The sequence below is a fragment of the Triturus cristatus genome, chromosome 11 (assembly GCF_964204655.1).
Source record: "Triturus cristatus chromosome 11, aTriCri1.1, whole genome shotgun sequence".
Classification (NCBI taxonomy): domain Eukaryota; kingdom Metazoa; phylum Chordata; class Amphibia; order Caudata; family Salamandridae; genus Triturus; species Triturus cristatus.
The window spans coordinates 1,052,335,546-1,052,361,547 of record NC_140594.1 but is presented as its reverse complement, the minus strand read 5'-3'; the positions used below and the strand labels follow the sequence as shown (position 1 = coordinate 1,052,361,547).

General features: G+C 45.5%; 1 protein-coding gene across 7 annotated transcripts in view; it reads right to left on the bottom strand.

The window, feature by feature from the left end:
• Positions 1-26,002, bottom strand: part of MCF2L2 (MCF.2 cell line derived transforming sequence-like 2) — a 2,345,299-nt gene that overhangs the window by 603,861 nt on the left and 1,715,436 nt on the right. For all 7 annotated transcript variants that reach the window (XM_085635348.1, XM_085635350.1, XM_085635347.1 and 4 more), the window contains exon 20: positions 22,755-22,847. In XM_085635348.1, coding sequence (XP_085491474.1) covers positions 22,755-22,847 — 93 coding nt within the window. The remainder of the gene's footprint in view (positions 1-22,754; positions 22,848-26,002) is intronic.

Genomic DNA, 26,002 nt, shown 5'->3' with positions numbered 1-26,002 from the left:
TCTATAGAGTATAATGCTTTGTGCATGCAATGTGTAAAAGGTAGTGGATAACTATTTGGAGTTTAAAATTACCTGTCTCCCACCTTCTGCTAACGACAGTACAATTAGGGTACTGCTTGCTATTCTGATTCAGGCATGTGAATCTATGAAAGATACCCCATTACTGTATAAGAAAACAAGTTACTTACCTGTAACAACAGTTATCCAGTATTGGTATCTTTCATAGATTCACATGCAACCCACCCTCCTCCCCGTGGAGTCCGTTCTCATTGATTTTGGATATACTTACTTCCCACTTGTGTTTGGAAAATCTGAAGAGAACTTGTCTCTGCTGGGAGTGTTCTAGAGGGTGCTGACAGTTGATTGACTGGAGCCAACGTCTGGTCCTTTTTTTAAAAGGACGTGGATAGGCTTCTAATATATGGCCTTTGGCCTCTTTTAGCCTATTTATTATTCATGGTAACTCTTTTGTATTTTACCGTGGGACTCCCATCTCGACGACGGGGAATGATTCAGGCATGTGAATCTATGAAAGATACCAATACTGGATAACTGTAGTTACAGGGAGTAACTTGTTTTCTTATCCTTACCACTACCTTTGGCCCCAGTGTGTAGATCTGCAGAAACGTGGCAACATAAGGGGATTGCAAGTATTCAAACAGTACCATGGAAGGAGCCCTGGCATAATCAGAGAGGCTGTATCAGAGCTCTTATAAAATGATATTGCTGCCATAATTTGCTGCCGCACTACATGGCACCAAAGGGACAAGTGGATTTTGTTAAAGGACAAGCAGATTTTTGAAGCAACCTGCCCCATGGACAAGTAGATATTTGATTAAATTCCACACCCCTGCACAGTCACAATAATAGACTTAGGGAACTTAGATAGTATATTTAGCCAGATGTTCAAATCCAAAGAAGATGGTTTAAAACAATCATCAGATTCTAGGTTACAGGCTCCTACCATCAATAAAGGCAGAAGGATAGTTCGATTCTCTTTAACAGCATCTAAAGATTTAAAGCAAAGGGATAAGGGAGTCAATTTTAAAGTCCTCTAAGAGCGAGTACATGAGCATGGGCAAAAATAAATAAAAATAAAAATCAATTAGTTGGGCAAAGAAGGATTCCAAGTTCATTGCATAATGCAGCAGTATCAGCAATAAAAAGCAATCTAAGATAGATTTTTGAACGATGATTATAAAATCATAGGAAAAGAGCTCCGTTCTCCCCCAAGAAAAAATAGTAGGGTTGCGTTGCCACTCATATGGGGTTACTTCTCATATAGTCCTTATGATACCTCAATGACGTGCTGCCACTCCACTAATCAGTCCATCACATGATTAGTTTACGCATGTAGTCACCGAAGAAAATGTAGTTACTCCTGCATTCTTTCCCACACTTCATGTAAATGACTTGGCTTTCCGAGCCTCACAGGTTTGTCAACGGTAACAAATATACAATGTAACAGACTATGGCATCGGGTTGGAGTTGATTTTTCCACCGAGCCATCTCATAGTGAACTTCGAAAGAATGTCCTTTGTATGTATAACGAAACGTGCACAGAAAAAATAATGCAACAATGCAGAAATGCCAATGAAATATTATACTTTCTAAGGGAAAGTTTGCTGCTCAAGATAGAACATGTTTAAAGCTTAAAATGGATACATCAGCTTTGAATGAATTCATCTTAATTAGAATCATATGTAATGCATCATCATTTCTTTATATGTGAAGAATAATAAATGTTTCACCTATGTATTAATAAACGAAATTGACTAGTGTTAACTATGTCCTGCTGCCACAAAGCTTTCAACATCCATAATGTAAATTATTGCTAAATACCCATCTTACTAAAGTCGTTTTCTAATTTTTATAATCATTAGGGTCCCTACTATCACCTCTGTAAGCTTCAATTTCCTAACTAATTTTATCGCATAGTTGCACCACAATCTATTCATTATACATTTGCAATAAAAGGCAATAGAACTGTTAGGCCTCATCATTATAATAATTAGTTTTCATCATTACGTGAAAAGTAAAACATTTCATGAGTAATCTTATTAAAATCTGTTAATAAGGTTTATAACTATTTAGCAATGTATTTTTCCCTTTAACTCTTTAAAGCACACAATGACAGTGCTTTTACTTCACTTGTCTATATTGCTGATTTACTGTGTTCATTTTGTGGAATTGGCACATTCAGGTTTTGGTGTCTAAATCAGTAAAACTGTCATGTAAAGTGGTTTTAAAATATGTGCACTATCACCAGCAATTTCTTCTTATATTTTGCTGCATCCCCTTTGTATGTTATTTTTCAAGTCCACTCTGTTTCTCCTGGATGTATAAATTAGAGATGGAAGGCTCTGTACCCTACATCCTCTTCACTTCCTAAAATATATTATGCATCTTGTTTGGATGTCAGAGAGACCTTTTCATGATTGAGCATGAATATGAGCTTAACTGGAAAGCTCCAACAATACAGAGTTTTATTTTCTTGCAGGTGGTAAGATATCTGTGTTAGCACACACCTCTTAGCCAATGAAGAGGGTACCATATCATTGAAGAGTATATGTTTACTGTCACAAACGAAATGTGTGACACTCCCCGAGCTTTCAACATGATATACTCTTTTGTTCTGGAGCAGTACACCGCAGTAGAAGGTCTTAGCAAAGTTTCCTCCACAGCTTAATAAAGTAAATTTGATGCATACTGTTGAGTTCTACTTTAGCTATGATTGGGTCATGACAATCTAGCAGATAATGCTCAAGTAGCATGTATACAAATAGGCTTGGAACACTGAGCTTCAGCTCGGAGATGACAATAAGACCACAACTTACCTGGAGCACCGATTGCTGGACATAACATTTCAGAGAAAGGAGAGGTGTAGGCTCTATAGTAACCATCAAACTCTTAACATCGGTGGCTGCCAATCCTTCCAAAGCAGTGACTTTCTCATGGACCAAGCGCGTCCTTGCGGACCAACTTTTCTCCTGTGCTGCAAGCTTTAGAGCGCATGAAGACTAGAGCATTCTTTTGCTGACAATCTGTGGTTGCTATCTTTAGAGTCCAAAGCACAAGGGAGTGAGCAATTTGGACACCCCGCAGCCCCCGCAGCACGTTGCTTACAGCCACAGCGGCAGAGGCGAAGGCGAAGGCGAGTGACGAGTGAGTAGCGAGAACAGTGGTAGAGTCAGCGGGCGGCTTCAGAATCTACCGAGACTCCACCCGCGACTCGACCCGATTGCTCCCCGGAAAGATAGTAGCGCGCAGGGGGGGGGGGGGGGACAACAAGGCTGCCAAACCTTCCCCTGCCCACCCCAGTGAAAACCCCGGACAACGCGGACAGCGCGCAAAACGCCTGCCTTTCACCTGCATTGACAGCAACTCCATCAGCGGCGTGCTGAGAGCAAGAGACTGGTGAATGCCAAGGTGCGGTCGCAATCAGTAGCGGCCGCGGAGTGCGAGCCAGGTGGTAGCCCAACTGGGTCGCTGTTGCTTGTGGCTCACCTGCGTGCCCTGCTCGCCCCTGAGCTCATTCCGATTGCCCTGCCGGAAACACAGAAACACGGAGGTATTGCTCCAAGGACAGTCTTTGACTTGCCGGTCCAGGCCGTGTCTTGCATCTACCCCAACTGCCAGCCGTGGAGCAGCAAGCAGCAAGCAGTGAGCAAGGCTCAGATTTTTTTTTTTTTTTTAAATTTATTTAGCTTCCCTTAAGTGACACCAAACAGCCTCCAGGACAATAGGAAAACTAGACAAGAAGGAGCAATTAAGCGTAGTGCTATTACTGCTATTACTTATAAAGCACACTTCCCTGATTGTGGGACGCTGTGGACTCGCTCCCTTGCCTGTTTGGGCTATTTGTGCGAGGGGGACGCTGTGTTGAACTGGGAATTTGAATTTGAATTTAAAATTTCTTATAAAGCGCACGTATACCTGCGGTTTCTTGGCGCTGATACTAACCGGATCCTAAATTAAAAAGCTGGGGGGACAGGCAAGTTTATTAATTGAAATATTTTGTGAACAGGTAGGTTTTAAGTTGGTTGCGGAATTGTGGGTAGAGAGAAATGGTACGGAGTTCAAGGGGAAGGGAGTTCCAGAGGGTGGGGGCGAGGGTAGCGAATTTGGAGCCTCCCCACTTCTTTCTCCGGAAGCGTGGGATGGTGAGGAGGGACTGGGAGGATGAACGAAGTACCCTGGTGGGGACATAGGAAACAATCTCGGAGGAGATAAACGCAGGTGCGAGTCCGTGTCGGGCCCGGAAGGTGATGGAGGCAAGCTTGAACTGAATTCTGGCTCGCACAGGGAGCCAGTGAAGTGATTTTAGGAGCGGGGTAGAGTGGTGAAATTTGGGGAGTTTGAAAACCAGGCGGGCCGCCTGGTTTTGGACCTGTTGTAGGCGATGCAAGCTGTAGGCGGGGATACCGGCATACAGGGCGTTGCCATAATCCAGGCGGGAAACCACCATGGCCAAGATGATGAGTTTTAGAGCAGAGACAGTGAAGAAACGGGACACCCTGCGTATAGTGCGCAGTGAAAGAAAAGAAGAGGACACCACAGAGCTCACCTGGGAGTGCAGAGTGAGTTGAGAATTGAGTTTTATACCAAGTGTCTTGACTGAGGAAGCGGGGGTAGGAGGGGGGCCAAGAGAAGGGGGCCAGAAGAGAGGGGACCAGGGGCTGGATGAACCACCCGTCAACACCAACTCGGTTTTGTCTGGGTTGAGTTTAAGGTGATTGTGGTTCATCCAGTCCCTGATGTGAAGCATAACAGATTGAAAGTTTAGAACAGAGGAAGGAGAGGATAGATTGAAGACAAGCTGGAGGCCGTCACAGAGGCTAGAATCGCCGGGACTGCGAGGACCAGGGTGCTTGTTGCTTAGTTTACCCTGCACACCTGCATCCTCTTCCTGGCCCGCCTTCTTTCTCCCGGTCCTCCCACTTTCCACCATTATCAAGGGTCCAGCCCACACGCGCCAGCGGGACGCGCGCGGGTCATAGCCCCTGGCAAAGAGCGGGCCATTTGAGGCCGTTCGAGCAAGGGCGACCAGAGCCTGGGCCCCTTCGAGCTGTCTGACGCCCTCCCCACACCTTGACCTGTGTCTAAGCATGTCAACCAGAGAAACCCGGAGTAAGAGCGCCTTAGCGATAGGGAGGACGAATGGAACTCTTGATATGTACTTTGCCAAAGCTGGTTCCCTCCTTGTCGACGAGATCACCATCCTGGAAAGGCGAATCTCTCAAGAAATTGACTGGGTGAGGAGATCTTCCTTGGGTCCTCTTGCACGTGCTATGAGTCCTGACAAGTCTCTAGATTGTACATCTTTAGTAGTAGGGGGGGGAAATGGTATGGATGGATTACCAATTACATCTGCAATTACACCTGCAACAAATTGCTCTGCCATTTCTTTCGCTGATTGTGATAATTCAGGAAATGCTGAGCTTAGTATATTGCCTCTACCGCCCTGTAAGGCCTCAATACCCCAGCCCTCTGTTGATGGGACGGCTCCCACACAGAAAGCATGTAGTAATGGGGAGATGAAACAACATGCCCAGGGTGAGAGGGAGGGAGCAATTCCGAAAAATCAAACAAGGGCCCACTCAACGGGGGACAAACACGTCAAAGTTGCTAAATCCAGCTCCAGGCCCAAGGGAATCCAAAAGAAATTAGCGAGCAAAGGGTCAAAGCCACTATGTAGAACGGGTGTATTGCATCATCAAATTCCGGCTAAAACTCTTCCAAGCCAGCATAATCCAGCTGAGGGGGAGGAGGTCACTCTTTTGGCCCTCCGTACTCTACTGAGGGAACTGCTTATTCCCCTGGAAGAACGTTTGGCCAATATGGAAATTTGTCTAATGGATCTGCGCAAGGGACTTTTGGGTTTAGCTTCAGGCCGAAGAATGGCCGAACATGGTGTAGTTGGGAACTTTGTTGGTACCTCCAAATTGCCCACAAACCCTGTCATCTTGCCTTCTCAATTACCTATACCTACCCAAATAGATAATACTACTACAGTTCCCTTGCTAAAATCTTCCCTCACAACACTGTGCAGCCAACAACAACCTCTGACAGCAAACCCTAGTAAGTCGAGCTCAGCCGGGCCGTTATATACACTGGCTGAGGAGAAAGTAATAAATAATGTAATCCACCCTCCAGCCAGGCAAGCTAGTTCCCAAAATTGGTGCAAAGTGGTAAATCTCCCCCCAGAGGCGGCAGTATATTCAGTTGTCTTGAAGGGGGTACCTATGCTCCGTGGAAACGCATTGGAATCGTACGACTCCCTGCATAATAAGGTCACTAGTTGGCTAAATACTCACAGGCCACTACCATCTAGCCTTGATGGCAAAATTCTTTTGGTAAGAAGGGTCCCATGGATTGGTCATACTGATAAGAATAATGCTGGAGATTGCATAATTGTAAATTTTAGGAGCCCTAACATTGTGCCATACATTTGTAACTGGTCTGGTAATACAGGATTGACATCCATTGAAGTGGCCCACCTGTCATATTTTTATCCTAATAGTAGTAATCCAAATTTGAATAATGATGACGGTTGGTCCAGGGTTGGTCCTGACGTTGATGGATCCAGACACAGACTTAGGTCCAGTCGCAATGTTCCTCCCAATTATGCCAATTACATACATCCCAACAGATATAGCTGCCTTGAACAGGTAGATTGACGCTATCTGCGACAAAAGCCTGTAAGTGCCAAAATAGAGACCACCCTTCGAAAATCCCGCGTATTACGACGGGAGTCTTCGTCATCTACTAACTCCCAGGGTCTAGCAACCCATTCACCCAAGAGACCACAGGGCCCTAACAATAATAAAAACCAAAGTTCGATTACCTCACCCACTCCTAATGTTTCTACTAATTCTCCACCGACCCCTGCAACATCATCGCATGCACCTCCATCCCCAACTATAGATGTTATAATGGAGGAAAATGGCGGATGTGGATCAGAAGTGCCTGATAACGTCTTGAAGGTCCTTTCTTGGAATGTCGCCGGCATTACCAATAAAATAGATACGAGTGACTGGGACACTTTAGTAAGTAACAGTGATATTTGTCTCTTTCAGGAGACCTGGGCTAGGGAACCCCTGTCCAGAGCGGGTTATGCAGTCTTTGAAGTAAATGCAATTTGGTCTGGCAGGGGGAGGCCATCTGGAGGACTGGCGATTTGGGTAGCTAGTCACATTGGGTGTAATGCGGAGAGTCTACCGACTCTCTCGCCGGACATACAATGTGTTCTACTCAAGTGGCCTAATGGTTTTAAACTAGCAGTTCTTAATGTGTACTCCCGCCCCATTGGTATTACTGTGGAATCCCCACTATTAGATGATCTTGCGCGCTTTCTGGAATCCCTTCCTATTAACTACAAGATAGTGCTGGGCGGGGATTTTAACTGCCACTTTGAGCCCTTGGAAGGCTTAAAGGAAGGTGCACTTACGGCAGAAGATGATCTCTGGGGTGTCCCCCCCTGCCAATCCCCATACGCTAAATCCTGGTCCCCCTTGGCTGTGCAAATCATGTCCCTAACACTTAATTTCTCTCTAAGGGCATGTAACGGACGCACTATCTCTGATACCCCTTCTGCATGCACGTTTAACAGGAAGAACCATGAATCCAGGCTGGACTATATTTTTGTAGACATTAGCCTATGGCCAAAGGTCCTGGACTTTAAAGTCACTGATAGATCGGACAGTGACCACAATGCACTTATAATGGAGATGGTGCATCCTGTGGCTGCCGTGCGATCTTCCTCTGTTGAGCTTGGTCATGATCCTGGGAACCTGGTACTTAGCTCAAACAGACGCAGGGTCAAGTGGGGGAAACTGGAGAACTCAGAGGAGTCCATAAGTAACATCTACAGGATAGCACTCCCAAAGCTACAAGAACTGGATTTGCTAATTATGCAGCCTAAAGATCTGCATTTTAACGAGAAGCTGGCCTTAATCCATGACGACCTAGTGGGTGCACTGGGTGAGGTTTTCTACCCAGTGTTACCGCAGAGGAAAAATAAAACACGTACCCCAACATGGTATAATTCATCCTGTAGAAAGATTAAGACAGAATTACTAAATACAGTCAAAATAGGTATGGATAAAACTAAAATTTCTGAGCTTAGACGAAACTACAGGAGAGCTATGGCAGTGGCACGGTCAGAATGGGATTGGAACAGATGGCAGGATCTCACATTCGCACTTGAAACAAGGGATATGAGAAAATTTTGGTCTCTGGTAAATGCCGGCACGGCAGAACCCAAAGCTGCAGTGGAGTCAAACATTGCAGCATCCATATGGGAGGCCCATTTTGGACAGCTTTATCAAGAACCGCTTCGATGCGATGATGAGGGGTATGTGGCTCCTACAATTGCCCATGACCCCACATCTGATCTGGAATTCACTCTTGTCGAGGTGGTTAACGCAATCGGGGGTTTGGCGAAGGGCAAGGCACCGGGTCTTGATAGGTTGCCTGGCGACCTCTTTCGTCTTCATCCAGACATTTGGGGTCCTTATTTCCTCATACTTTTCAATTCCATTCTGGGTGGGATGGAGATTCCCTGTACTTGGCTGGGGGCGGAGATAGTTCCAATTTTTAAAAAGGGCTCTCCTCTTCTCCCAGCCAACTACAGGCCAATAAGTCTCATAGATGTCCCTCAAAAATTATATTCTCGCCTCCTCTTGAACCACCTCTCGGAGTGGATGGAGGACAATAAAATTCTTAGTCCTCTTCAGGCTGGCTTCAGGAAAAAAACGTCCACCATGGACCAGATCTTCCGCCTCGTTCTCCTTTATTGGAAAACTGTAACCATCGAGAGGGGAAGGCTGTACATGGTGTTCGTGGACCTGAGGTCAGCATTCGACCTAGTTCCCAGGAAAAAATTATGGCAGACCTTAAAGGAGTTAGGCGTTCCGACCCATATATTAAATGCCATTATCAGGCTCCATGAGAATAACTACGCACAGGTCAGGCATGGGAGGTTGGGAGCACTATCATCAAAATTCCCGGTCCTCAGAGGGGTCAGGCAGGGCTGTGTCCTTGCACCAACCCTGTTCTGTCTTTATGTCAACAGTGTCATAGCACATCTTGACACTGTTGTCGACAATGATGCCCCCTGTTTGGGCAGCAGGAGGGTACCCGCCATCATGTTTGCAGATGACACCCTCCTGCTGTCAAAATCTCCGATGGGGATCCAACGGATCCTAGATGGATTTGGCCTTTTCTGTAAGCAACATGGTCTAGAAATTAATACAGAAAAGACCAAGTTTATGATATTTAATCCATCATCTAAAACCAGACCTAATCCTTCTCTGAGCACTGAAAGATTGGAGAGGGTGAATACCTTCCAGTATCTGGGGGTAACTCTCCATGAGAATTTATCTTGGGAACCTCAGGTGACTAGAAGTCGGCTCAAGCTTTCTCAACTGTCAGGGGGAATTCTGAAAGTGGCAAATTCCTCTACATACAAACCTATCAGTCCGGCAGTTGAGATGTATAAGACGCAAGCAAGAGCCGCCGCATCCTATGGTGGAGAACTTTGGGGACACAAAGTGGGTTTAGGAATTGTAAAAGTAGAGAACAATTTCATAAGGCGCCTTTTGGCCCTCCCTTGTGGCACACCCCTTCTCCCCCTAAGATTAGACTTGGGTCTACCCTCCATAAGAGAAGACCTGGAATTAATGCCACTGAGATTCTGGCATAGGCTTTGGTCCACCGCTGAGCTCGAACACTACAGGCAAGAGCTTGCCCATGTCATGAATTATAATTTCTGTGATAAAATCCCGTGGCTGGTTTTTATAAAGAAAGAACTTTACCGACTAGGTCTTCACGAACTATGGGATTCCCCGGAACAAGGCTGTTTCAAGGTGTCACGCAAACACCTTGTGGGTATTTATAGGGAAAAAAGTTTTGCCTCCCTTGTTTCTGCCACCAATAAAGGTATTTTGACTGTTAGATTTTTGGATTTTAAGGATTTATACCAATTCGAAGGGTTTATGGACATAATTTTCCCCATACTAGCTAGAAAATTGTTTATCCAATGGAGGCTAGGGACTCTTCCCATTAAAACATTTACTTACAACTGGACAAAAAGGACGGATAAAATCTGCCCAGGTTGTTGCATTTATGATGAGGAAGAACCCCATATTATGTTTTTCTGTCCTGCATACAATCGACCCAGAAAATACTGGTTAGCTCCTCTATGCAGAAACTTGGGCTTAAGGAGCTATCTCCATTCCCTTAGAATATTGAAAACGAGCACGGCACCCCACATAGTATTTGCAGTTGCTAAATTTTTAATGGCCATGTGGCAGTTAAGGTCAAAATATCTTAAAGACTGATCCTTTTGGCTATGATTCTTAACGCCTTTCGCAATCGGAAATTCTTTTTATACTATGATGGTTTTATGTATTTTACTATGTTCTTAAACTAATGTGGATGCATTTTAATGATATTGTTTTTGCATCTTTTATGACCAAATTGGCCGAAATAAAGAATTTGATTGATTGATTGATTGATTGACAAGGGAGTGGTGCTGTGATGCACACATTTATTTTTTGTAACATCAGTTCCTAAAGGGAACAGGTACTTGGACGAATACCTTGAAAACCACAGTAAGAGTCCTGTTGCTTCCCGTTTTTGGTACCCAGAGTGAAGAACTTCATTTGGTTTCTTGGCTGCTATAGTACATTTGTTTCTGTCATGTAGCTATGTGAAATTTACCAAGGATTCCCAGTCTAATGATTGGGAGTAATTATAAGCATGTGAGCCATGAGAAGAAGGGTGGTGACACATTCAGCTGGTGGTATGAAATCTGGCCCACGTGGCTATGCAGTCACTGTAGACCATGATCAGCTGTTGTATCTTGACTGCACCACATGGATTAACTTGTTGAAGCTTCTGTATTTCGGCTCCTTGCCCAAAGAGACCTCCATAATTAATACTTAGTATAAACATTTTATTCAATTCAATTCAAAACTATATTTGGCAGCATTGTGGAAGCCATAAAAGTTATTCACGAGCAGAAAATGATAAAATGGAGAAAAAAAACATTATACATCATAGCATTTTAAATTAAGATGTATCCAGTATGTAAAATGCCTTAGCTAGGAGGATAGAATATCTCATACAGTACCAAATAGCAACAACATATCTCATCAGTGCATCAAAGTTTGTGACCGCGTGGTAGCCTTTAAAAATGTGCCCACAATTAGACACTTCATCATTATGTGAAAGTAATAATAATCTGAGAGCGGGTCTGCATTGACTAAGTCCGTAACAGTATTTTTTTAGAATGGGAATTAAAAAAACCTTGCAGCATTGCAAGTAAAATTTGTAGAAAAAGATCAAAATGGAGCATAGACTGTTTGAAAACATCATCATACGGGCAAGATATAAAATCAAGATGTGGTGTGTAGTCCAGGGGAAAGCATAACAGGTAATTAACTGAGTCTGATCTAAAACAAAGTAAAAATGAGCATTCCCATCTACTGCGAGCAGCCCATAAGTAATTAGTAATGTTATCGGTGGCATATAAGTCCAAATATCTTATGACGGTTGGACATCTCTGTAGACTCCTGAGCCGCTGGGACTCCTGGTGCAGGAAAAAAAGCCTCTGTCACACTCTTTTTGCTTAGCGAAACATAGGTCGAGGGAGCCTGGAAAAAAATTCCATTCCTATGACATTATAAACGCTCCTAACGTAACTAATCTAGGGGTTTTGCAAACCTTTATCCAGGGAGAGGCAGTACAGTATTATGTCTCTTGTTAGGGCGGACTTAGGGTTTTTCCATATTGATAACCAGAGAAGGGCCGGCCGGACATGGGTCAAGTCTTCCAGATGTGGCAGCCCCAGTTATTTATGATTGATGTCATTAACAGCAGAGATGTTAAGTGCCAGCAGTCTCCTTAGAAATCTGTTTTCTTCGTGCTGGATTACCTTACAGTTGCAAATACCCCATAACTTGAGCCGTACATAGCAACTGAATGGCACTGGGACTTGTACATTTTCAACAATATGTCTAGAAATCCACCACCCAGGGGTTGGGGAGGGGAACATAGAGACCTGTTGGCCGAAGAAAATGTTGTTGTGTGATGAGAGATGTTAAAAGACCATGACCCTTGGGAGGAGAAATAGATACTCAGATAAGGGAAGGTGCTTGCACTGATCAGAGCGTTTGGGCTAATTAACATGGTTGACAGGGGCCTGCACTTAGTGGCGCAACACACGACGTGGGATTTGGTCAAATTAATTTTATTATTTGCCTGTTCAGGAGAAATGTTTGAGACATTCTCTGAATGTTACCATAATTACCCCCGTCCATTTTGTCATTGTTATATACAATCTATTTCAAGCATGGCATAGCTGCAGTCATGTAATCTATCAACATAAGAGTTTGTTGACATCCAGCAACAGATAATTAAAGCGGTCTTTGGTAAAAAAAAAAAAAAACAACCATACAATTTAGAAGAAGTCCTTCAAAAACAGAACAAAGATTGGCAATGTCAACAGGTCTGGCTTACAACTGAAAATGCCTCTTCAGTCACTGGTGAGTTTAGGCGTTCAGAACTTGTCATACATATACTACGATGTCACTGATCCTTGCTTTCATGAAGCCATTCAACCACCCACTGGCTTATTCTTCTATTGACCAATTCACACATCCACAAAAAAATACACAAACTCAACAATTATAGGCAAGATACATTAAAAGCTAATAGTAGAGAAAAAGTGAACCGCTACTGCCTAAACAAGGCAGATATATGCTTGTAATAAAAAAGAAATACAAACAAAATGTAAGTGGACGGCCATCTTGCAATAATATTTTGCCCAATTTATACAGACTGTAATAGTCCACCCTAAGCGGTTAATTGTCTTTAATGTTAACATGTACTTTTCACAGTAAATAAGCCAAGCCTACTGTTAGAAATGGCATTTCTGGTTGGCTAGGGTATGCACCTAAGCCAGGCAGAACCCACCACTCTAGTCAGGGCAAGTAAGTTACACACCAAAGATAACCTGTGATCGTCCCCAGTAGCTTGGCACAGAGAAGTAGGCTTATCCCCAGTGGCAATGTGTAAAGCATTTGCACAACACACCAGTAACACAATAATTACACCACAAAAAGACTCCACATAGGAATAAAAAATATATTGTACATATCACATAGCCTAAAATTGACATGAATACCCAATACTGTGCATATGTTGCGAACCCTGAAATAGTACTCATTATACTGACAGTGCAAGAATAGAAACCACATACATTATACATCAGGGCATGACATGCAGCAGATTATTTAGAAGAAAACATATAAATCATAGGTATTACCATAAGTACATGCATCACCACATATTGTCATGATTTTATAGGGCACAGCATACCTGTGCACTCATTCAGCCTTATATGGTAAAAACATGGGGTACAGAAATGTCGGTCCACCCACTACCAGCAATACGGTAATTAAAGCACAAGTGAAGGGCTCAGAGGCACCTGTGTGCCCATTACGCATGCTACGGTAATTTGTAAGCTCTCTGTCAAATGCCGGATCACAACATCAACTAAATCACCCAGGTGGTAGTACAGCCTTAACCTCCACAGACACCGCAGTTATATCGCCTGCACGATTAGAGGCATTGCAGGAACATTATGTGACCAACTATATCCATTGTAGCAACCAACATTCGTCCCCAGAAAGAATGTGTGGGCCAGAGCACCAGCGCTTCTGTTAGACTCCTTAAGGTAATTCTGGACAGACCAGGGAGCTCCGTCGAGGTTTCTCCCACAAATCCCAGCAAAGGAAAACAAATTGCCCTCACAAACTGTGAGGAGCGCAGGACAGCAATGTCAGGACCGCTCGGGCCCAGTCATCAGAACAGCAAAGCAAAGCTGTGAGGAGCACAGCGAAATCCCAAGACCGCTCGGGTCAGGTGCCAAAATGTGAAGTGTACCCAAGCTGCCCCGGGAGGGGGGTGCAGCAACCTGAATTCCCTGAGACCTCTCGGGCCTGAGGACTCTTAAACAGTACTCAAAAGCCTCCGACACGGTGGGCGGGTTGCCATCTAGGAGCCTGTGCTGCAGAGTGCTTGTAACTCCTTGACAGGTGTCACAGGCTGGCTCTTGGGGCCTGGAAACAAGGCAGAGGCGGGGTTTAAAGTGCTGGATGCGGCACAGAGCGCAAGCCTTCCATGCGCTCATCGCAAGTAGCAGCAGGGTCAGAGTGCCCCGCACTGGGTTTTAGGGAAACGTGCATGGAAAACAGAAAGCCAGAAAGCAGGCTTGCTATAGCTCTAAAGTCAAGAATGAGGTACCACGCCTTATCCCTAGGGTTGAAACAGACCTGCTGTTGCCACCAGAAGGCTCAGCTGGTACTTGGGGTCCTTGATGACCTGAGACCACTGTAAGAATTGGAAGTAGGCCTTTGGAGTCACTCTGGGGAAGTGCTAGGGTCCTCTTTTGCAGGGCAGAGGTTAGCAGGGCAGCACAGAAAAGCAGGGCAGCAGTTCCTGTGAACCGTCACTCACAGCAGACTGGCAATCCTCCTAGCGCAGCAGCCTTTACTCCAGCAGTTTTCTTGCAGGTCCAGTAGTGTACTAAAATGTGGGGTCAGAGCCTCTATACTTCTTCTCAAAATTTCTTTGATCTGGAGGTAACTTCAAAAGAATTTTAGAAGTGCACAACACCCCCATTCAGTCCCAGCCCTGGCTCCAGACACACTGCACGGTAGTTGAGACAGAATTGTGAGAGGACAGGCACAACCCTATTCAGCTGTCAGTGACAACTCCTCCCACCACTCTTGCTCATGAAGATCCATCAGCCTGGTGAATGCCATCAGGATATGCAAGGGGCACACCTCAGCTCCCTTTGTGTGACTGTCTAGAGCAAATGCACAAACTGACACGTTAGTCTAAATCGAGCGTTGATTGGAGTCAAACTGCAAAGCACAAATAGTTATAAGTACATAAAAATACCCACTTTCAAAAACTGCCATTTCTAAAATAGTGATGAAAAATTCACCTTCACCAATAAGCAGGATTTATCACCACTATTCCAAACATACCAAACATGGCAACGCTACTCCTTTCAGATCAGCATATTACCACTGAAAAACATAGCAGGGAATTCCCAATGCAAACCTATGAGAGGAGCAGGCCTCACAGCAGTTAAAAACCAAATAGCTAGTCACTACAGGCCATGCGACACAATGAAGGCACATGTCCTATCTTTTACCTACACAGCACCCTGTCCATAGGGCTACCTAGAGCCTACTTTAAGGGTGACCTATATGTAGAAAAGGGGGAGTTTCAGGGTTGACAAGTAACTTTAAATGCCAAGACAGTGTGCGAGTAAACTTTGCTCGCAGGCCCTGCGGTGTCAGAGGCCTGAGACAGGTTTTAAAGGCTACTTCTGTGGGTTGCGCAGGCAGTGCTGCAGACCCACTAGTAGCATTTAATTTACAGGCCCTGGGTATATGTGGTACCATTGTACAGGGGGCTTGCATGTAAATTAAATATGCCAACCAGGTGTAAACCAAACATACCATGTTTAAAGGAGAGAGCACATACACTTTAGCACTGATTAGCAGTGGTAAAGAGCCCAGAGTCCTAAAGCCAACAAAAAGAGTAAGAAAAATAGGAGGATGAAGGCAAAATGTTTGGGGATAACCTTGCAACAAGGGCCAGGTACAACACTTAACTATGTCATAACTTTATGTAATAAAGAAATCAAACCATCAGGCATACCATCACAAACTCACAAATACATTGAATGACAAGTTGACAAAACAACATAAAGCACTAACGAGGATTATCACAGTGCAAGTCTTCTAGTCCTTGTGTTAGGGGGAAGTACCCAACATCAAGCCACCTGCCTCACATGGTAATCTGTGAGATTCCGTGCAATTAAACTGCTGCCAACAGGAATTAATTAGCCCAGTCATAATAAACAGATCAGTATTGTTCACTGGCTTGCCACCATAACCAAAAGAGTCCTGTGTAGAGCATATGATTTCCCTCAAGGCAAAAGTGCAATAGAACTGTGGGCAAGGTCTATTTATCCAGTATTAGGGTATCTTTCATAGATTCACATGCCTGAATCATTCCCCGTCGTCGGGAATGGGAGTCGCCGGTAAATAACAAAGTAATGTCCAGAAGACATAAGACAGCCATAGGCCTCAGAGGCCTTAGCTTAGTAAGCTATCCACGTCCTTATGTAAAAAGGACCAAATTTTGGCCAGAGCCAATCAGCTAACACCACCCTCTAGAACCTTCCTGGTAGGAGCTCTAGTCCCTCAGATTTTCTACCGCACGTCGTGCTAAGGGAGTCTCCACTGAGCTCTGCTCATTTCTTTGGATTTGACAGTATTTCTTCTCAACTTTCTGGATTTTCAGCATGGCTGATACACCTAAGAAGGGTTTATTCAGGCCCTGCGCCTCTTGCGGAAAGAAGAGGCTACATATCGACGACCAACACAAGGACTGCTTGTATTGCCTCTATCCCAGTCATAGTTCTAAGGACTGCAAGGTATGTCGGACTTTCTCTTCTAAGACCTTGAAAGACCGAGAGGGGCGCCTTTTAATCTGGCTGCAAAGGCTAAAGGACAAGGATGTGGTGTCCTCTGAGGAGAGTGAGAGTTCCTCAGTTGCGTCTCACTCCTCATCTAAAAGACCAAGGGTGGCATCGCCGGGCCCTTCGTCGCAGCCACCTCAAAAGAAGACGCAGAAAAAGTCTTCAGAGGTCCAGGATTCGCCTGTTCCAGGGAGCTTGTCTCCTAAGGTGATGCCCCACACCTTCAAAAAGCCTATTGCCACCTCGTCGACGACAATGTCGACAGTAGCGTCGACGAGAAAGTCTCCTTCGACAGCGATTTCAGTTACATCGTCGACGACGACTCTATCGACGATGACATCCCATTCCATGTCCTCGACGACGACAACTCCATCGTCGACGGCAGGCAAGACAATTCCGTCGACGTTAGCCATAAAAAAGTCGTCGTCGTCGAGTAAGCTGTCGACGGGAGGGTCGACGACGACACCGTCGACGAGAGCTTCATCAACATCATCATCGTCGACGACAACATCGTCGATGAAGACACCGACGACGAAGACACCGTCGACGAAGACACCGTCGACGACGAGGGTACCGTCGACGAGAATATCACCGTCGACGCCGTCGTCGACGTCATCGTCGGCGTCATCGTCGACGAGGAGACCGTCTTCATCATCCTCGTCGTTGACGACGACCCCGACGACGATCTCGTCGACTGCATTGATACCTGTAACGTCGGTTACAGCTATACCATCGAGCCCCTTGAGGGGTATGGACACGGACGACCAGGGTACATTTGTGCATGTACAAATAACCAAGCGTGCATTAACTCCGGCCCTCACTTCGCCCAGTAAGGTCTCAACCTTGCCTCCCACTCGCCTCTTTGAAGAGGAGGATTCGGATGACGCTAGTCTCTTTCCTGCGGCGACTAGTCCATCACAGCTCCATGTAAAGTACCAGGATGTCTCGGATTACGAAGACAATCCCCAGGACTATGAGGAGGTTCCTCATCAAGAATACATGCCGCCTCCACCTTCCATGGTGTGTCTACCGGCAGCCTTGGTCACAGACCTTCAGCTCTTAATAACGGACTATAAGCAGCGTTTTCCGACTCCGGCACCTCCACCGATGCCTGCGGGGCCTTCCACTCCACGGCCACGACCGCCTCCACTGCTTTTGGAGAGGACGGCACCTCCGCCTCGGCCCACCACGGACGAGGAGGAGGAGGAGGAGGAGGAGGAACCTGAGGAAGGAGAACTCCAGGACGTCCAATCCCAACAAGATGAATGGGACGATTACATCCTTCCGGCTCCTGTTTCGCCTGTCCCTACCACAGCCGACTCACCGCCCGACGACATCGGCGGTTTCCACAACATCATTGAAAGAGCGGCCCAGCGCTTCCAGATCCCGATGCCTTCGCATCAACAAGACTGTTTCTTATATGACTTTAAGGAACCCTTCAAGAAGTCCGTCCGGGCAATTCCGATAATTGATTATATTTGGGACCAGGGCATAAAGATAATGCAGAACCCTTCATCAGTGCCACCGGTTCTACCACGCCTGGACAAGAAATATAAAGCTCCGGACACGGCTCCGGTTTGTCTTACAGGCCATCCAAAGCCGGACTCGGTTATCACTCAGGCTGCGCAGAGGAGGGCAAACAACCCAGCTGCGCTGTTGACAGCTCCGCCGGATAAAGAAGGGCGACGTATGGATAACATAGGGAAACGTTTCTCCTCTATGTCAGCCTTGACAGTGCGTGCCTCCAACGCTACTGCACTATTGGGACGGTACAACCGACAAATGTGGGCGGACATTGCCCCATATCTAGCGGATTTGCCTTCTGACTTAAAAGAAGAGGCAAGGAAGATTCTGTTGGAGGGTGAACGATCTGCCACGGAACTGATAGACTGTGCAATGGATATTGCTTCCACAGGTTTTAGACAGCTGGCTGGTGCGGCTGTTCTCCGGCGCCAGGGTTGGCTCAAGGCAACTTCTTTCAGGCCGGAGGTCCAGACAAAAGTCCTGGACATGCCTTATGATGGCCAGCTTCTATTCGGTCCTCTTATTGACGAGGCATTGCAAGGTATCAAAAAAGATACAGATACTGCCAGAGCCCTGGGGTCTCTGCAATCTCGGAACCCTTCCTTTCGTGGGTCCAGAGGAAGAGGTCAGACTTCCTCCAGAGGAGACTTTCAACAGCGTTCCTCTTTCTCCTCTTCCCAGCAGTACCGTCCACAATCTCAGCAGCGACAACAGTCGTCTTACCACAAAACTTCCTTTCGTAACAGAGGAGGAAGACAAAAGGGTGCCGCGCGGCGGCAATGACTTCCAGATGCAGCCGGTCACAAACTTGTCTCCATCCTACAAAATTGGCGGAAAAATCTCCCATTTTCTCAAAAATTGGCAAACGATAACTACGGACCGATGGGTCCTCCAATTAATACAATTCGGCCATTCCCTGGAATTCATACAAATTCCTCCTCAAACTCCTCCCCGCCAAAGGGCTCACAAAAACCTGCGCCCATTACTCCAAGAAATAAAGATTATGCTTCTAAAGGGAGCTATAGAGAAAGTTCCCCTAAGCCAACGAGGGAGAGGGTTCTACTCCCATTTCTTTCTCATCAACAAATTTCTGAAAAAACAGTCGTTTCGAATGATTACCATACAGGAGGTTTTGCATTTACTCAACGCAAACGACTACATGGTGTCGGTGGACCTTCAGGACGCCTATTTTCATGTCCCAATACACCGCAACCACAAGAAGTTCCTGCGTTTCATGGTGGCGGGCAGGCATTACCAGTTTCGGGTTCTGCCTTTTGGGCTCAAATCGGCGCCACGCATTTTCACCAAATGCCTAGCACCAGTGGCGGCGTACCTACGCCGTTCCCACCACCAAGTCTTCCCGTATTTAGACGACTGGCTTATCAAGTCCCCATCACAAGAAGGCGTGATAAGATCTTCCAACGCTTGTCTGACACTCTTCGAGTCACTGGGGCTCACTCTCAACCACGACAAATCTGTCCTGCAACCATCCCAATGCATGCAATTTTTGGGAGCCACACTAGACACCATCCACAGGAAAGCATTCCCGTCACAGGAACGCCAGGACAAACTTCAATCTCTGGCACTCCAGGTAATGACAAGAAAGACACTCTCGGTGCGCCTCTTCAAATCCCTCCTCGGGATGATGTCCTCCTGCATTCTATTAATCCCACATTGCCGCTTACGGATGCGACCCCTACAAGAGGCTCTGTCGAACCAGTGGATCCAGTGTACAGGGTCTTTCGACGACGTCATCCAAGTAACCCCGGCGATCAAACAGGCTCTGCAATGGTGGGTTCGCCCCAAGAACCTTTCGCAAGGCTTGCCTTTCTTGCTTCCTGCTACTCCTCATATAATCACCACGGACGCCTCCTTGGAAGGCTGGGGAGCTTTCCTTCAGGAGCTACAGATAAGCGGAAAGTGGTCCCTTTCGGAGAAAATGCTTCATATCAACCTTTTAGAGCTCCGAGCAGTCTACCTAGCTCTAGTGGCTTTCCTCCCGAGGATAAAGAACTCAGTAGTGCTTGTCCGGACAGACAACACCACGACAATGCACTACCTGAACAAGCAGGGAGGGACTCGTTCACTGACACTTTCGCGCGAATCGCAGAAAATCTGGAACTGGCTGCTCCGCCACAACATCTCTCTCCGAGCAGATTATGTTCCAGGCACCCACAATGTGTTGGCAGATTATCTAAGCAGGAGGCAGGCAGCGTGCCACGAGTGGGAACTGGATCAGCAGGTCCTCAACAATATCTTCGCCCATTGGGGCACACCTCAGCTGGACCTATTCGCCACCCAACGCAACGCCAAATGCCAATACTTTGCAAGCTGGCATCCCCAACCAGGATCCCTGGGGAATGCCTTTTCGATAGCATGGTGCAACGTCTTTGCATACGCCTTTCCGCCATTTCCCCTGATCCCCAGGGTACTACGGAAGATGAAGGCGGAACCTTGCACTTTGATATTGATAGCCCCAGCTTGGCCACGCCAACACTGGTTCTCGGAACTTCACCTCCTCTCCCAGGAACCTCCGATCAGGCTGAAAACGTTTCCATCTCTTCTGACGCTCAGCGATCAGCAGATTCAACATCCGGATCTAGCCTCTCTCAGGTTATCAGCTTGGCTCCTGAGTTCAGAGAGTTTCGGGGCCTAGACATTCCTCCAGACTGCAGACGAATTCTAGCTCGGGCTCGAGCAGATAGTACCAACAAGACCTACTCACTCAAGTGGAAAAGATTCTGTATCTGGTGTAAGACGAATAAGTTGCATCCTTTCTCTTCCACCCCAGGACAAGTCTTACCCTACCTTTTACATCTGGCAGAATCTGGTCTTGCTCATGCCTCCATTAAAGTTCACCTAGCTGCAATCTCACGTTTCAGAAGATCTTCTTCCGGCCCCTCTTTATGGTCTCATAGACTCATAAAGCAATTCATGAAAGGACTGTTTCGCACATTCCCTCCAGTAAAGCCTGTTCCACCGGCCTGGCACCTTAACATAGTTCTAGCTCAATTAATGAAGCACCCGTTTGAGCCCATCCACAGAGCTGACCTTAAATTTGTTTCCTGGAAGGTGGCACTTCTACTAGCTCTCACCTCGGCAAGGCGAGTGGGAGAGCTCCAAGCATTCTCTATCCAGGACCCATTCCTGCAATTCAAAAAGGATAGAGTCCTTCTCCGCACAAATCCAGCTTTCATTCCCAAGGTTCCATCTCACTTCCACCTCAACGAACCTATTGTTTTACAATCATTCTTCCCAAATCCACAAACAGTGGCGGAACGAACTCTACATTCACTAAACATTCAGCGTTGCTTGAAATTTTACATTGAGAGAACGAAATCTTTTCGTAAATCAAATCAGCTATTCATAGCCTACAGCAGACCTCGAAGAGGGCTTCCGCTAACAAAACAGAGCATTTCCCGCTGGATTTCTTCGGCCATTTCTTTCTGTCACCAACAGGCAGGACGTCCGTTGAGAACAACGGTCCGTGCCCACTCCACAAGGGCCATGTCTACTTCCATGGCTCTTTTTGCTGGGGTGCCCATTGTGGACATTTGTAGAGCGGCCACATGGAAGACGCCGCATACCTTCACCAAGCATTACTGCCTGGATGCGGAGATCATGAAGGATGCGTCAGTGGGCCAAGCGGTACTACGTCATCTTTTTAAATAGAGGTGGCCCTTTCTTTCATCCCACCATCCTGAGTTTATGCACATTTCGCACTATAATGTATGCATTACTTATTCATTGCTTTACAGTAGCACTGTTGTTTATCTCAGATAGATGTGGTTATCTAATACCTGTATGTTATCCATATCTTTCGAAATGTGCTTTTTTCACTGCTTGCTACTCTGATTCAGGCATGTGAATCTATGAAAGATACCCTAATACTGGATAAGGAACGCGTTACTTACCTGTAACTGCGGTTATCCAGTATTGGTATCTTTCATAGATTCACATGCAACCCACCCGCCTCCCCTGGAAGGGCTCTCTCGGATCTCTCAGTATACAGCTGCTTAGCACTGTGCTCACGAAAATCTGAGGGACTAGAGCTCCTACCAGGAAGGTTCTAGAGGGTGGTGTTAGCTGATTGGCTCTGGCCAAAATGTGGTCCTTTTTACATAAGGACGTGGATAGCTTACTAAGCTAAGGCCTCTGAGGCCTATGGCTGTCTTATGTCTTCTGGACATTACTTTGTTATTTACCGGCGACTCCCATTCCCGACGACGGGGAATGATTCAGGCATGTGAATCTATGAAAGATACCAATACTGGATAACCGCAGTTACAGGTAAGTAACGCGTTCCTTCAGTGTCTTGTTGTTTTACCTGTTTTGAAAACAATAAAAATTCTTTTTTTTTTTAAAAGTGCAATAGAAACATTATTTTTCAGCAGAAGCGCATACCTTCTGCCCAATCAAAATCTTGTAAGAGATGAAGATTAACGTATGGGCTGAACTTTAGCCCCACCTTTTAGAGGCAGGACTGCTCTTATTTCTAGTGATCACATAAGGTAAAGCGACAGCTGCGCTGTTAAGCCAGAAGTAAAATGTTTTTGCTTCATTGACAAATTTTAAATTCTTGGTGTGGACTTGAAACTACACACACTTCCGGGGCAGGGGAATATGTTGAGATTAACAATATTTTTTTGTTGAGGTGTACCTTTAAAAGCAGCTGATATTTCGTTATCCTCTGGACTGGCTTTAGAAGATATGCATCAAGAGAAAGCTTGTGATCCAGTTTACGTTGACAGTCCTTTTGGTGAGAATTGAAAGAAAAAACAACATTTTCTTAATAAAAGAACGACGCGTGTTTCCATTAATTAATGCAGAGCTGAACATTAAATATGCTTGTGTGGGATACAAAGACATAAAGTAACTCCGTTTGTGACTCAATTAACTTGACTTAAAACACACATTGCTTTGTACCTAATAAATGTCAATTGCCAGAACAACACATTTAAATTTCTCCGCAACCACCATTCTTACTTACTTTTTTCTTCCTATGTAAACACTTTGTATTCCGATAGTATATTTTGATTAGATACATGCAAACTCTGCTTTTAAAGCTGCAAGTTTTGTTGCCAGACTCAGATGTACTTCCCATGGACATAGAAGTAATTTTATTTCATCAACACACAAACACGCGTAACATACACGTTTTGCTTTCTTTCTCTACCATCATGTAAGTGTCCGCTCGGTTTGGGGAAATTTCGGTTGTAGATGGAGGGTTTCCACTTATTCATTAGTTCTGTTTAGTAGATTTCGTCTTCTGACTTCAGTGTAAAGCCCCAGTAAGTGCAATATATACCAAAAAGTGTTTATCAACAACCCACAGAGACTGTGATTCTCTTCTGTAGATTTTGTTTGACCTGCTTCTTACCACAGTCTACTAGCTAGACATTCCTTACATAGCTGTTTGAGGATGTCTGGCATCAAACTGATTTGTTATTTGGGGTGGGAGGTTGAGAGGGTAGCAGACCTTTTTAAATTACATGAAAATATTCTTAGCGATTTTCTCCTGAGCTGGTGTTCCAGTTTTGCATGCATAAAGATTCTATTATGTAGAAGCAAAAGTGATCACTAATAAATCTTGTTCTCTAGTATTGAATTATTCATAGATTTCCATTTATTAATCATTACCTATCATCGAGTAGGGAGTCTCATGGTGGGACCGGGTTTAAACAGCAGTATAATGTGAAACAGAGTGAAAGGTGTAAGCTCCAGCTATCAAGACGAAAGAAGAGTGAACACCACTCCTTCCCCAAATACCACATGTCACATATAAAGGGACTCAACCTGAGCTCCGCTTAACTGTTTACAGACCATTTTTTTCAGCTTTATCTTTGAGATCTTTGCATATCTTAACCCTATGCGAATTCCAAAAGCAGGTTAAAAAAATAATGGGGAAGGTGGGAAGAAAATTGCTAAAGGTCACAGTCCCTTACCTGAATCACAATTTATATCCATGAGGTTCCCACTCAAGCAATTATCCAAAGCCCCGTCGATGCCTAAGCCTCCAACTTCAGTTGCTTACTGTTTTATGTATGAGTAGGGACAGGGCAACAATGTTTTCTGTTGTTCCACCGCCTTCTCTGAACCCCGTTTGGAGCCATGGTAATATACAGTTTGTCATTTTTTTATTGAGTTTTATATGCAGTTGCATTTCAAAAGAAAGAACAAAAAGGGCAGCAGAGCAGCATACCATGTCAAGTTACATTGTGCATTCAAGATTCCTTCTATGACTGGGCAACATTGTCCCAACTGAAAGCACACTCTTGCTACATACAGTGTAAGTACTTCATCTGGCAGAATGATTGATCTATAGATCACCTACAGTTTGCCACTACTTGCCCATGTTAGCTGTTTGCAACAGGTAGCATCGGAAGGGGGCCCATATGTCTGGGACGAGAGGCTTCTGGGAGGAGTTCATATTAGCGTTCAAGTTGTATATTGCAATATGTCATTTCCAATAACCACTGTTTAGTTGACGATACTCGTCCTCAGCCCCAGTGCTCCGTCACCAGCCTCTTGGTCAGCAGGAGGGCGAGTGATATGAATCTGTGTGTGAGACGGGGGACACTCTGTATCCACCCAAGGAGGCACATCAGGGGGGTAACAGGGCCTTTGTGATGATTTGTAGTGTATCAAACACCCCACACCAGAACCAGTAGACCCGTTTGCAGGTCCAAGCTAAGTGGAAAAAGTCGTCATCCTCTGCACGGCAACAAGCACATCTGGAGTCCTTCTATAAAGTTTTGGGAATGTATCATTCGCAGCCTGCTGCTCGGTCGTAGTTCTCCAGTTTGTGCACAGCAGTACTTCCACATGGCATCTGTCAGTGGGTCTAGGTCGGCTTCTTACCTTGCCTTAGCAGTGTTACCTCTTACAGGCATATCCCACTGGGCTGTTTTGTAGAGCAGTGTAATACGATTTTTGGGGTTAGCTAAACTGACAACTATCTCCAGGGGTTTGAATCGTTTGTTCATGTGGGAAATTAGACGTCATTTGTTTGCTTGTCACCTTTAGTCTGTAGTAAAGAAGTGTGGCAGGGGTTGTGACGGTGAAGTGTTACTGAAGGCCCTCAAGGGAGATAAATGTACTTTGTGGATACAGATCATACTATGTCCTAAGGTGGAGTCTCCTGAGTTGAGATCGTGCCTCTGGTTCAGAGGTTGCAGAGAACAGTGGGTGGGCCGACAAAGAGAGTGAGGTGTATAATAGATCTTTCTCTTCCAGGGGATCCTCATCAATAGTCATAAGCACATGAATACTCCCGCCCATGCGCTGGGACCCCGGAAACAATATATACACATATATGTGAAAACATATATAAAGCAAAGAAAAGTCATGCTGTCGCGTCTTCGTCCTCTGTCCCTCCAGACAAGGAGAGTAACGCTCAGGATTCTTGGGGATTAAAGGTATGCGGCTCCGCAGCAACCTTCCTGAAAGTATCTAGCGCTACAGTCCTGTTGGGCCGTTATGACATGTCTTTATGGGACTCTTAGGAGCGTTTTAAGGAAAAGCTGCCTAAAGAGGATTGCCAGGATTTTGCGGAGATTCTTTAGGAAGGAGCACTGGTTTCTAATCAGGTGATTAGCACTGCAGCAGATGTGGCTTCTCTGGCTGCTCATTCGTGTGCACACGGAGTATGTGCACAAAGTTCTTCATGGCTACGCCTAACAGCTTTAAAGCCGGAGTCTCCGCATCGAATTTCAAATCTCCAATTCTCCGGCAACTCTCTTTTTGGTTCCCACACCAATGAGGAAATGGCCAGGATGAAGGCTGAGCAGGACATGCTGAAGGCAGTAGGCATGGAAAAGAAAAATTCAGGCGTAGATACAGGCCTTACAGTGGCAATAACGACCATCAGAGGGTTCAAACCCCTCAATGGCAGCAGAGGCAAAACCA